Source organism: Solenopsis invicta, chromosome 10, assembly GCF_016802725.1.
Source record: "Solenopsis invicta isolate M01_SB chromosome 10, UNIL_Sinv_3.0, whole genome shotgun sequence".
NCBI lineage: Eukaryota > Metazoa > Arthropoda > Insecta > Hymenoptera > Formicidae > Solenopsis > Solenopsis invicta.
In genome coordinates this window covers 16,323,308-16,337,999 of record NC_052673.1, presented here as the reverse complement: position 1 = coordinate 16,337,999, position 14,692 = coordinate 16,323,308, and the positions used below count along the sequence as shown (strand labels likewise).

Here is a 14,692-nt window from a genome sequence, read left to right as displayed (position 1 = left end):
GCCAGTCGATCGTGAACTCCCTCGATGGCAGCAAAGGCCAGATTTCGCCGGCGATCGATCACGGTTTGTCGCGATAAGCGACACACGGTGTACATCATTGATGTTCCGAGGTGGCCGGAAGACAGAATGGGGTCGTGAAAATAATGGACGAGCTGGATCTCAACGGAATTTACTTTTCGTGATATACTTTATCGCTTTATACAAGCGCAAAGAGTATAAACATTAAGTGCACGGTATTTATTTTAAATCACATCCAATATGTAGCGACAAGAAGTTAAAGAATAAGCGGCCAGTATCGTAAAGCAATTATAAAATAACTATGTTGTTTCTCATGCTGAAAGGAACAGTGTCGCCTTGGTGCTTTCTTATTTTTATAACAATAGTAACAGGACAGTTTAAGTCCGGAAACTTTGAGGAAGATGCCTCTAAACGTGAGTACTTTCATTTAACAATATCAAAATAATGAATTGCCATGTATGTGAATTGAACGTTACTTTCACAAAATTTTTTTCCTTTCAAGATCATTATTCACTACTCTCACCTCTTGATAACATTCCTATGAACTAAATCAATGAATCAATGTAAAATTGTCGATAACGCAATCTTTGTAACAATCCGTAAACAATTAAATTCCACATCGGTAAGTCCATTATTATTGCTTGTCACCGACCAACTCTATTTCCCGACAGTTAAAGAATCAGGAGAATCCGTTACAAAAAAGATTGTATAAAAATTCCGGCGACGATGTTTTTAGAGTGAAAAAGTCTACCAAGCCTTGTAGTACAGAAAGCACGGAAGAACGAGCACCTCGATAATGTGCGCTCGTGCGTATCTGACGAAATTCATCGTCCCGGTGTTTTCCGGCCTGTCTTACTTCCGGGCTTCCGGGTTGCCGGGGGCTGCGACCCCCTCGAGGAGAGCCGGTCGCGAGACTCGTGCCGTGGGGACTGGAGGTCGCGGAGGAGCGGAAGATGGAGGAGCGGAAGATGTCGATCGATGAGTCGTGCCGTACGAGGACGGGTTGGTTTCCGCGCGGCTTGACCGTCGCGTGTTATCGATTCGAGCGAGCACACACAGTCTCTGGCATTCGGTACCGCCTCGCTTCATCGTTGTCGTGAATGAAAGAGACGGCATGCGACGATCAGCCGGTGCGATTTAACAATTCGATGTCGAACGGCATATGATCAGTGATAGAGATAGAATTGCCCTCGGCACGAATTGTTAAGCGAAGCACGAACGTACAAAATTAAAAACACAATTTTAATCATCAGCTTGATATCGCGTTATCAATGAATTATAATGTAAATAGTACATATTACATTTTCCTTGCGACTTTCAGATCTTTATGGAATGACAATTTAATTTTTACCTCGCGCAACGTGATCCGATACACACGTAAAAAGTGAAATTTTCTAAATTGATAAGTTTAAACTTTTTCGCTTACGATGAGAACGACGATGTCGTTCGACTTGCCGTACTTATTGATATAATTGTAGCAGTCGTTGTGAATGCCAGAAAATGTGACGGTGACGGTCGTGCCAGGAGAGACACCACGTGTCACGCGTTCTCCCTCACTCTTTTCGCCCTCTCTTTCTCGCGAATTTGACGATAACACCGCGTACGGTTCGATACCGGGCGTCGCGACGCCCGGCAGTCTGCCACTGTTCCATTTCATCCTTCATCAACGTCATCCCGTCTTAGGAGACGCTTACGCGTTTTCTAGCGAAATCTCTTGAGTATTTATCTCTTGTGCAACGAGTCATATAAATGTCACATTTTTAGCACCAAATAATAGAAAATTAAACGATAAATAGCATTTTATTAGTAATATAATGTATTATTTTATTAGATGGGGAAAATAGTTAAAAAATTGAAATATAATAAAAATATTATTTTATAAATGTAAATTTCGTATATTGACATTAGCAGATAATACAGACAATGAAATCCAATCGACGATAATATTAATTTGCTGGATAATTTCATTCGATACGTGTCGTTAAAGCTTTGTGATCTAAGATGACGCATTTCTCTTATTTTGCAAAGACAGGATGAAAGGAAGAAGGAAGTTTCTAAGGCTTCCCCTTTGCGCGTACAATGCATAATTAGAGGAAACGCGCCTTTGGAGCATTCATGCGTAAAGTCTACTTAAAATTAATTGAAATTTTGCGCTGTAATAATTATAATAATAAATCGCGTTATATTCTTAGATTCGTATTATATATTTTAATATATTTCGATATTAATATTATATAAATAAAAATATAGTGTAATATGAGCTTATGTTAAGGCTATTAAAAAATTCATGAAAGTCTCGTAAAATATAAATACCGAATTAATCAAAATAAATTTAGTTTCGATACAAAAATATTTTATTCAATCAAAGAAGAAGTGCATGTATCATCAGATTATTTTCGTAAGAAATTGGGTTTATGATGTAAAGGAACATTAGTTTGATGTATAATGTGTTTGCCTAGCTACGTGTGAATCCCCACGGTGTTCAAAGAGAAGCGTATGTGCGTAAATAAACTTTGAGGACGCGAAATGATCGGCATGAACCTGCTTACAGACACCTGCCTGGTGTTTTCTTAGCGCGGTCTAAAAATATCATTCTAGATTTCGGTGACTGCATTTAAACAAATCGTACTCTTGGACGCACGCCTTTCTGTTGGCGGGGAATGTTGCCAATACTGTTTACGTTCTGATTTATTCATTAACTCCGCGTTTTTCTCCGCATTTCTACTTCTTCATCTTTCGATATTATTACAGTAAGTACAATCGACCGAAAAATCCTTGTTACCGATCTCTCTGACATCGACATTTAATTAATTCATTTCTATTATCTAGAAGAGACAAGAGTCAGGGATTTTTAAATCATTAGAAAAAGTTGTAATTGGATCGTGTTCGATATTGGGAAAAGAATTCGCATCTTCACTATTATTAATATTTAATCGATTTCACAGTGGCGGCCAAATTATCTACTAAATTCAAATATATTGTTATTTTAATCGCGAATTGAGAGAAGTTACAAAATTGAACAATAAAAATATATTGGAATTATTCTAGGCAAATAGTAACAATTTTCATAACCTCATGAAATTTCTTTCAGAAATATATTTTTTAAATTCTTTATGAAAAGAATTTTGAAGAAATGAATTTTTTGGGGAATGACAAACTTTCTAAAAAAATAAGGAGTTTATAACTAAGTTACTATTTAAAAGAATTTTAAGTAATTTAAAAGAATTTTTCTCAACTTCCATCGAGATATGAGATAACCCGTTATAAATATATCAAACATTGTATCAGTTTGATCTATCTGTCCTATCCATTAGAGTCCTCTTTCGACTTCCCACAAATCAGCCTTGTCAGAAGAAAAGACCAGGTTTTCGTGGCGAGCGTATGTCTCATGTAACCGAACGTCAAGGGTTGTCGCTCATCGCGAAAGTAGCCAGTCGAATCGAGGGGTTGTCTGCCCAAAGCGGACAGACCGGCGAACTTTTTTTCACGGGCCTTCAATCATTATCAACGTGAAGTCGGCGTGACAGAGGCGGAATGGATTTTACGTATAGTGAGAAGAAGGGAAAAGAGAGAGAGAGAAAGAGAGAGAAAGTGGAGATAGATAAAACAGGCTGTTTACAGGGCGGATGGTTTCGCGGAAGGGGTTGAAGGCTTCATGGAACGGGGAAAAGCACGGAAACACCGATAACGAGCGTCGACTGCGAAGAGTCGATCAATACCGCCATTTCAAGAAGTCTACGATGTCTATGATCATTTTCTTCTCATTCGTCTTCTTCTTTTCCATTATCCTCGTCTTCTTCATCTAGATAAAAGATTGGTTATAGTTTCTTTGGGAAATTAATTCCACTAAAGAATCTTTCCTTTCTAACGAATTTAATTGAAAATGAAATCGAATAGTCACGAAAGGAAGAAGAACGGAGCACAATAATTGTTTGACGAATAAGACAAATTTGAAATTTTTCTTATCACACAGAGATAAATTTTGCGCATTAGAATGAAACAATGTGATGTTGCTCAATCGACGTAGTATAAACACAGAAGTCTTAGACGCTCTCAGAATTTTGTGTTTAGCTATGAATATTGTTACATAATGATCCATGATTGTCGCTAATATCCTCTCAATTAAATTTAGAATCGTCTTTTTAATATTATAAATAAGAATAATGAAATATTATAACAAATGTCTTGAATTGATTGTTTCAGTGTCTGGAACGACGAATAAGAAAGAGGAAGAGACGGCGGTATCTTCGATCACAGAAGGACCTACCGTAGTCCTTGGCGCGAGAACAAGGACAGGAAACGATCCTGGAGGAGGTATAGATCTATTAGCAGCCCTGCAACTTCACAATACTACTCGAGAGGGCGTTACGCTGGTGCCGGGTCTGGTTAGACTGAGACCAGCCTATTATCTTCAGGGTGAGTCAACTTGGTTCGATTTTCAGTCTGGCTTGCCTTTTATCCGAAATATTCTCCAGACCTTTAATCATCGTCTAAATCGATAAACAAATTCTTGGACATTGTAAATCTTAAATTGTCGATATTTTGCAGAAAAAATTAATGAAATAGTAAGAAATCAATTAAGGTACGTTTGCAATTAAGTACATGTCGTATTGTTATCTTATTGCAAAAGTAGCCGGAACTAAGATTCTTGATTAACATCGCTTCGAAGCTGTATAATATATATTACGCAATAAATCACAGCTCGTACACGAAGCTGCCACTTCGGTAATGCTCTCTTAACCTGAATACTCCCTTAATTTGCATATTGCCAGGATGTTCTTTATGCGAGCAATTCTTCTCTCGCCCCTAGTGTAACACACATTACAATTATTATGTCTCGTAAAGACAACGATTGCGTTCTTTGAATTATAACCCACAAATCTTATCTCTGTGCCATGAAATCCACCCCAGGAATTAAATTGAGAACGGCGATAGAAGGGAAGGTAAAATACGAACTAAATTACCTTGAAATAAGAATTTTTATCACGAAGAAATTTCTGCGCCTGATTTGATATTATAATGATATTACGATTTACTATATACTACAACGTTATGATATTTACAAAAGATTTGTGCATATTTTTAGCAAGAACCCGCAAAATGCTCAATATACTTATATTTATACAATTTCTTAGATAAATTGGACGAGTTTTTACTTGATAAATGTATTTTCTTAATTTAACGGCATGAAGTGCCGCAACGAATTGCATAATTACAGTTAATTTACAATTCAATGAAGGATCCTTGTGCCAAAATTAGTTTGTTGAAAAATGACGAGCGGCAAGCAGGCTAAAATACGTTGCCTTTTGATGGATACATTTGCCTCTCATTACGCGATGCTGGTTATGCAACGTGCGATTAATCGATATTGCGAAAGGTCAGTTTGATAGCACCGCCTACGCGACGTCTCCGCTCGCAGACGCCAAGAGGGTATTCCCCTATGATGAGTATCGATTGTTCCCTCGAATTTCAGGAAGTTGCCAATTTCACAATACTCCTTCGACACCCGATATAAATAGCATCCAATATCCATTTTATTTAAAAATAATACTGACGCGTAACGTAAACAACAATAATCGTTATTGGTCTTTTTTTTGCACTTAACTTTTGCACGTGACACAGAATGTATATATATGTTTTCCGAAACTAATCGCGCTCGAAAGAGTTAAACGATATTTCCGTTAAACGGTCGACCCTTCACATCGGCGAGCACATCTATTCAACCCCGTAACATGGTGTGTCCAATTATACCGGAGCATCCCCCGCGCCCTTCGGCGGCGGGTGGTGCCCAAGCCACGTGGGTGTGTGGGCGGCAGTGCAACGGCCGCGAAAAGCGGACCTGGAAGCAGGGGGGTTGAAGTTGTGCCGTGGGAGTAGGGTTTCCCCGAAAGAAATTTCAATTACATCGACGCCCCTTCTCGAGCTGCACCCTCACAGAACGCTTTCGTGGAAGTTGAGCAAAGGCTCTTCGTGGTTCACAACATCGGCAATGTAAGGGGGAATCCTTTTTTGTTCTTCATATCTGCGAGTCCTTGACGCTCCTCTTCCTGCTCTCCTCCCGCGTCTCTCCGTTCGCTCTTGCACGCACATTTCACCCCCCCCCCTACCTCCCATATTAGAGGAGTATCACAGATGTAATCGTAATATAGTTTTTTTCTTTACCTATACGTTACAAATACGTGTTTTATAATTCCGTTTCGCCATTTAAAGAAACTCGAAATGAATGACGAATAACGAATATTTATATCGCAGTTTGAAAATAATGATTTAATCTTCTATTATAGTTAATAAATGAGATGAAATTAATATTCAGATTAAGAACATTCTACAGCATTCTACAACATTCTAAAAGCATTCGAGTTCCCTTGTACTTTAAATGTAAAGCTTGAAAAGCAATGACACAATGACACAATTAATAAAATTAAAAATTTGAAGAAAATTAAAAATTGCGATATTAGTTTCATTCTCTATTTTAAATAATTAAGAATCAATCTATTGTCAAGTTTTTAAAGTTCCTCATTTTATCTATTGAAAACAAATCGGTAACAATGAAGAAATTTACGCCTCATTCCCCGTAACATCTTTATCTCTCGTTGCATGCTTTCCCCATTTTAGCCTCTCACCCCACTTCGATCATGCTGAATGAACACACAGGGAAGAGAAACTTCTTTATGATTAGATTTATCTCGTATGAACCGTTGGATCTTAATAAGAGCATTCGCCTCAGGACAAAGGACGAGAATGATATACAGCAACACGTATCAGAGTTTTCTCGGAGCTTGGAAAATAGGATTTAGTGACCCTCTTTTATGCTTGGATAAGGGATAGCGTACGATCTGATGATTTCAGCAATTCGATTCAAGTCTCAAAATTCTGACGAGAATACTCATATTTTATCACAAACTTACAGAGCTCTTTTATTAACTTTTTTATTCTTTGTGATATCCTCAACAAAATATTTCATCAACAATATTTCCTTTTAATGTTTATTTAATTCTCGCGTTCAAACACAGATGCTGAAAGAAAGAGAGAGAGAGAGAGAGATTTCATCGTATTATATATATTAAATATTTTAAAACGCTATAATAAATTGAACAGATAAAGATACGCGAGTTTCGCGTGTCGTTTGGACAATGTCTATTATCGATTGCTTGGAACTTTTATAAGCTACGAGACTCTCTCTTATAAAGAAATAATATTATGCTAGATAATAGAATAGTATAAAAATCTCTCTCACTATGCGAATAATATTAAGATAGAAAATTTATTGTTAATTGTTCATTGAACGCAATATATGCAACTTCTAACGTTACGATAGCGCAACTCGAATATCAGCGAAAAAGAAATATCAAGATTAGTTTGCTCTTCGAATCGAGTTTCGTCCGAAATCGGAAACGAAAGATTTTTCAACATTCTTTATAAGCATTTCGAACGCTTTCCTCATGTCCACTACGTACCGATAAAAAGGGTAAATAACATTTACCCTGGTTAACTACCCTACAGGAAACAATCATTTTTCCGGTGCTCGAAACTGCAGCCAGCCTTCGCGTAGCGAAAACAAAATTTCACGGTCAAATTATGGTTTCTGCCCGTGTCAGCTCGAGTGCAAGGGTTGGCTCGTGCGTGCCAATTCGCGCGGAACGATTTTCTTCGAGGCGAGCGAGCAGCGCTCGGTATAGGGGTGTTTTCTCGCTAGTCGGCCTTTCTCCTCCGCTCACCCAGAGACCGATGGTATTACATTATAATTAAGCGTGCGCGTACGTAATTGCTCGACGACGTCGTAGTCGCGGATCGGCGGCCCCTCGGTCATCGTAGGTGGCGAGACCCACGCGCAGAAAGGCACCGACGTTTTATTATCGGTTGGGTGTCCGGTTACTCTGTGAAATTTGAGGCGCACTTTACGTCGCGAGAAGCCAGCCAGTGGCAGTACGCTGCATTTTGCACACGGCGGTCGTGTCCCTTATTTGGACAGTTCCTTTTTGTTAAAAAAAAAAAGAACAAAAAACGTATCGCCACGTTAAAATTTAGAAATGAGCTATTGAAACGAACCCTATTTAAAAAGTAAACGCGAAAGAGAAAAATTTTAAAGAAAGTTAAAATTGTAATTTAAATTTTTATTAGTTCGATAAAATTGACAATAAAATTTAAAGTTTGATTGCTACGTTAATATTGTACGCGTGAATGCTATTAAATTTAATCATAAAATGCTACTCATATTTTTCTGATATTAATATAAACTCTGGATAAAAATTTACTCGGAATTAGAAATATTTTCTTCTATTTTATAAGTTGCGAAGTATTAAAATAGCACTTTAGTGTAAAAAAAATCTTATTAAATATTATTTTAACCATCAAAATTTTAATAGAAAAAACTATACTAAAGTTGAATTAGCTGGATGAAAATTCACCTACATTAACACTCCATAGTTAAAGAAAAAGGAATAAAGATAGAACATGTAAACCCAATTCCGAAAGACAAACCATTTCCTATTATATTCATCCTCTGATTGTGTGTACACAGCTGCGGGATTTCTCATTTGCACGTGACACATTACACGAGTCGCTTAATAACGATGATATTGAAGCCGCGATAGACGGACACTAGGATTGTCGATTGCAGTGGCTTAGTTGCGGTGTAATTTGCCAAATGGCCGTATTAATCTGTCTAATGGATAGCTACTCGGAAACCATTCGGACGGGACGTGTTAATTGAATATGCACAAAGTATGACTACGATCGATTTGTACACCGTGAGTTTGGAAAATAATAAAACGTTAAAATCATTTTTATCCACGAAATAGGACGCTAATGTTAAACTGAATTATGTACTGAATTACTATCCTATTACGTGTCAGTGAAGCATAAATCTTTTTCTGGACCTCAAGATACTTATCATGTAGATTGTATTCTGAAGTGTTTTTTGAAACCCAAATTATTGATTTATGAGAATTTATCAAAGTAATTGTTCACTGAATATCCCGCGGCCCGTAATTCCATTATTGGATCATTCATCTTGTTAAACATGTGAATTGTATTTTCGTGAATAGGAAGCTGGATACGGAAGTTGCGAACAATAGAATTGTCGCGTCAATATGATTACGTAACGAATGCGCAGAGAATCCGCGACTAACTATCCTCCAAAAATTCGGGGTGGCCTACATCGCTATACTCTAATCTCCATCGCCGAGTCGATAGTCTAGTTCTCGCATTACTACAGCAGACAATTTTGTTTGTTCCGTTTTAAACTCATGACATTTCACGTAATATTAAAAGCGTTGTTATTTTTCAACTTTGTGGATGAAATTTTGCTGTTTACTACTTTGTTCAGCGCTAAAGAAAATGTGGAGCGATGTAAGAAAAAGAGCAGAAAGTTCTCGTAATATTTTCTCATTTCTGTAAAAAAAAGAGAAATGTGCACTAAATAAAGTATCTAATATAATATTTATATTTTTAAACAAAACAGACTAAATAGCTGAATAATATCATTGTTATTCATTGTACAGCACTTGATGAATATTTGAACGATCATTAAGCAAAAATAAATATTAATAATTAAGTAGTACTCTCTCTGTATATACCTCTGCCCAAAGAGGTGCATGCTTAAAAAGCAATATTTTATAATTAATTCTTAGTATCGACTGCTCGCTATACTATATGAATAACGCATACCTATACTTTCTCTTAAATAAATTTCAAAGTGAACAGCAGCCACAAATAAATGCAACTTTGACTTAAACGGCACTTTCCAAGAATCCACGTAAATTCGCTCAATTCATTGTTGTATTATTAAATATCAATATCGCCCCCTCTCCCTGCGCGACTGAGAAGCCATAACATTGCCATGTAAATAACGGTCGCTGGCCGTGCTCTAAATTTGAGGCGGACCACTTTCCGGAAGGCGGTTCAACCATACTTGGAAGCGGCCAGGTTAAAAATTCAAATCAGCCCGCATCGATTTCGAGCACGACATGCGACAGGCCTTCCTATGGACTGCTAGATTGCATTTAACATTCCAAAATTCTCGTGGACATGTCTAATGTTGTAAAAACTATATATATATATATATATATATATATATATATATAAAACATCTTTATGTCTTCGCTTCAATATGACGTCTGATTGGGAATATAGAACTTGAAAGAGGAGTTTGATATATATATAGGACACGGATTCTTGCGGAGAAAGCACTGTAAAAAATATAAAGTTAAAGCTTGCGGAGCGCAGTCAGCCGCGCATTCCGTCTTGCCGCACCGACCATTGTGTTTTACTACTTCCAGGCGAGGAGAGGGAGCTCCGACTGAACGAGGAGAACTTCGAACGGGCAGCCGCGCTACTCCGGCGGGTTCCGGAATTCACTATAGCCGCCACGCTGCGCCAGGAGGAGACCAATTCCGGGACGATCGTCGCCTTTGCACACGGGAACAATAGGTACGAGAAATACCGAAAAGTTCTTTTCCACCTTTCTCCACTAAACTTCGCAAAATCGCTTGGAATTTCGGCTCGATAGCCGAAACAAACGACGAGCTGTGACCTACTTCAAACGCTGAGAATGATATAGATACCAGCCGCATAAAGGAAAAAAATCTTTCAACACATTTTATAAAATATATCACAAAAAAATAAATATACTTGAAATATGAGATAATCAAATATTGTTACGACCTATTAGAATTTATAAGTGAAACGATTGCAGTATATCTTTGCGATATATCTTTCACTGTAGGATATTCTGCATTTTATTATTTGATGACATCATCCTGCCCTAGTGCATGCAGCACAATAATTCCGCTGTCGTTTATATTTGAAATAATAACGTTCGCATTACTCGGTACGTACATACAACTAGAACAAAGAATTATTACCCACTTAACAATAAAAAGCCTTTACTGTTGAACAATATTGTCGTAGCAAGATTGCCAGGCAACAATTGAACGTACGTTATGTGCATTTCATTTCTCTCCTCTTGTCGTTTTGTTAAAAAACTGCTTCTCAGTTTTATTTCTCAGTGTATCGTTTTGTCGGTATACATCGACTATAAAAGAAGTTAGTATGTCAATTGTCGAGCGAGAGTGAAGGAGCACTCGGCTCAATGCTGCATCCTTCGTCAATACTTGGAGAATACGGACTACCTGTTTTCGTCTAGCTGACACAAATTGGATAGACTTGCGCTCGTCTATATTGCACGGTATACATTAATGCCGTAACTGTGATTAATATAGATGAAAACTCAATAAGCTTCTTAAAGGCCAATAAATTTTCCAAAACTTAATTACGTCGTCTGTAAGTACATCCCATTAGCGGCGATAGCATAATTCAATTATCTTGTGGCAGATAACGTGAATCAAAATTGTATATAACGCAAATTAAATCGCTCTTAAATGTAGTTTCAAAATTATTATTATAATATTATTATGATGTTGCAGAATAATAAACCGGAAAGTTTATAATAAATGTCAAATAATATTAAAAGATATGGTAATATTTAATTCAGTTCAATATATTGCGGTATTACGTATTATATAAGAGCTTTAAATTAAATCCTGGATGGTCCTATAAGTTTATAATTTAATCGGCAATAAACAGAATGTATAATGCGCGTCAGGTACTTGGAGCTGCAGAGCAGCGGACGCAAGGACGAGCTTCGACTACATTACGTATCACGCCGCGACGGAATCGTACACGTCGAGGCGTTTCCTTTCCGACTGGCCGATGGCGCCTGGCACAGGGTCGCCGTGAGCATAAGCGGCTCGCAGGTCGAGCTGCTAATTGACTGTCACCCCTTGTACAGGCGACTACTGAGACCTGGTCCACCCGACACCAATTTCACCCTACCGCAGCTCCAACTTTGGGTAGGGCAGAGAAACGTCAGGCACTTTCTTTTCAAGGTAATTCTATACCTTTTGCCATAGCATACCTCTTCCCATATTTTTATTCTATTTCTTTTCTATCTAGTTGTCAGCAAGTGCAAGATTGATTTATATAAATATAAATCAGTTTTAAATTTTAAATAAAATTATAAGATTGGAAAGTATTCCTGCTAATTTAACTTTTATCAAAGCAAGAAACGTATAATCAAATTTTTGTTTAATTTTACATTACTTGTAAGATTCACACACGTGATTTCGCACCACGGACTAAGCTTTCCGTATGATTCTCGCGCCGCAGGGTGCTTTGCAGGACGTCAAGTTAATAGCAGGACCTCACGGTTATCTTTCCCAGTGTCCTCAACTCGACTCATCCTGCCCCACATGTGGTCAATTTTCAATATTACAGAATACTGTGGAACAACTACAGCATAATCTCAACGAGTTGACTCTTAGGGTGAGTAATAAACTGGAAGTAATTTGTACGTATATACAAAAATTGTGTATCATTAACAATAAGATTCGAGATTCAATTCAGCCATGAATTGTTATACGAATTATTTAAATCATATAGACGCATATTGCCATAATCTTATCATATAATTATGTACAAAATGTCTTTCTTTAATAATCTTCAACTTCTAGGGTATTACAATAAATATATATTTTATAACTTTTTTGTTAATTAATTGTTTTTGTTCATGGACATCCTTCCTTTCAGCTAGCCGCTGCAGAGGGCAGGATAAGCAAAGTAGAGGAGTGTGAGTGCCAAAAGTCCTGTAGGGTGAACGGTACCGTCCACGAGGACGGTAAGACCTGGGAGAAGGATTGTGAATATTGTTCCTGCGTTCACGGCGAAATCGAGTGCAGGCCGATACCCTGTACTCCGGTCGATTGCAAGAATCCTGTCATTCCAGAGGGAAAATGTTGCCCGATTTGTCTCAGTAAGTGGAATATTATACGCCTGTTTTTCGCGCTCCCTTTATTTTTCTAATTTACAAACGTCTTTTTTCAATATTCCATAATTAAAAAAAAAAAAGAAGTTCTCATTAAACTATCGATTTCCAAGTCATTAATTTTGCTTGACAAGAATCCGATAACATCTAGAATCTTTATTGCCATTAATTTTGTTTAACACGCGGTGTAGCTCGTCATTCATTTACACTATTTACATACATTTGGAAGACCCCATGCAAATTCTTGGCACCTGAAAAGACAACTTTCTTGGAGTACTTTAATACAACGTCGCTTTTATGTGAATTCATTTCTTTACTTTCACGCGCACGCAATGGCTGATTAACTGACATAGCGTGTTTTCGTGTTCAGTCGACCATTTCCGTCTCGTGCCTCAAGTTATTTATCTCACCATTCATGTTCGTCTTTGCAGAACAATGTATGATGCACGACAACATATACGATCACGGTGTGAGGGTCTCGCCGAAGCAGTGCGTCGAGTGCAACTGCTACGACGGTATCTTTACTTGTCAGAAAATCGACATGGACACCAAATGCCCGCCACTGGCGTGTCCACCCAGCGAGCAAATCAGCGTGGCGGAGGAATGCTGCAAGTTTTGTCCAGGTATGTTCTCACTCAGAAAGCCATACGTGGAAAAAGAAAATATATTGGTGATTTAAAATTTACGATTTTTCTAAAAATAAACAAAATATCTGAAATTTCATATTCACGCTACAAAATATTACTATTCAATTCTAAAGAATTGATAGTTTCGTTAAACCTTAAATCTTATAAGTTATACATTCTTATTACAAAAACAAACATTGATATTCAGCTAATAAATTTAAGAATGACGCATGTTATATCAGGTCTGAAAGATTAATAAGCATGAAGAAGCGATAGAGAGCTTTGCAGGAAAATGCGCGATTTGCATAACTCGCATATCATTAACTTTAATTAACTCTCTCATGCATAAAATTTCTTTTCCGATAACCTTCTTCTTTTCTACAAACTTTGAATACACACACATATACATATAAAAAAGATTATTGAACATAATATTTTAATATTTATATTGATTCAAGTTGAATGAGATCATTGTAATCCACGTGAGATTGCTACTTTTTATTACTAATTACCTAATTACTAATTAATAATAATATTCATTATGCATGGAAGAGTTACCGAGCGACGGCTTTTTGTCTAAAACCACTAAAATATCACTAATTAAATCTTTTAACCGTTCTCCGTATTTGCCTGTCTAACCCAAATTAACCAGGGGTGGACTACTGTGGGTTGGGCCACACGTGTCACACTAACGCGACCTGCCTGAATCTTCAGACGACCTTCGCTTGCAGTTGCGATAACGGCTTCCAAGGAGATGGTCGTATTTGTCACGGTACCTAACGCTCACTTAACTTGTGCAATTAATTATTTGAGAAGGAAGAATAACAGATTTGCTCTCGTGAGAGCATGCAAACTTTGTGTCAAGTAAAACTTTCGCATGATTAAACTTCTATCTCGTTTTAATTAGAAACAGATTCAAAAGTTTTACTTGTCTTATTTTTTATGTGTATTTTTCTTCGATTTTGGCTAATTAACAGGTGAATAAAAATTTAAAAACGAGCTGAGTCTAATTTTATCGTTATTTTTTTCATTATTACGTAACTTTTATATGAATTAGGTATATTTCATAAAATTTGGTATATGTTAGGTGTTTTCATTTATTTCTCCAATTTGCAGGCTACACTTAATAGATAGTCACTTTTATAATTACATTATATAAATTATATATTAAATATAATTATAATTATTATTTGTAATTGTATGATTGTATATTATATGTAAGAAA

The 14,692-nt window shown here is 37.0% G+C and overlaps 1 protein-coding gene across 4 annotated transcripts in view; it reads left to right on the top strand.

Annotated features, from left to right (window-relative positions):
* LOC105197821 (protein kinase C-binding protein NELL1) overlaps positions 1-14,692 on the top strand; it is a 75,729-nt gene that overhangs the window by 38,472 nt on the left and 22,565 nt on the right. For 3 of the 4 annotated variants that reach the window (XM_026131613.2, XM_026131614.2, XM_011164374.3), the window contains exons 2-8: positions 4,222-4,434; positions 10,299-10,449; positions 11,624-11,906; positions 12,187-12,342; positions 12,607-12,829; positions 13,273-13,464; positions 14,120-14,239. In XM_026131613.2, coding sequence (XP_025987398.1) covers positions 4,222-4,434; positions 10,299-10,449; positions 11,624-11,906; positions 12,187-12,342; positions 12,607-12,829; positions 13,273-13,464; positions 14,120-14,239 — 1,338 coding nt within the window. The remainder of the gene's footprint in view (positions 1-4,221; positions 4,435-10,298; positions 10,450-11,623; positions 11,907-12,186; positions 12,343-12,606; positions 12,830-13,272; positions 13,465-14,119; positions 14,240-14,692) is intronic. The other variant, XM_039454688.1, reaches the window with a different exon arrangement.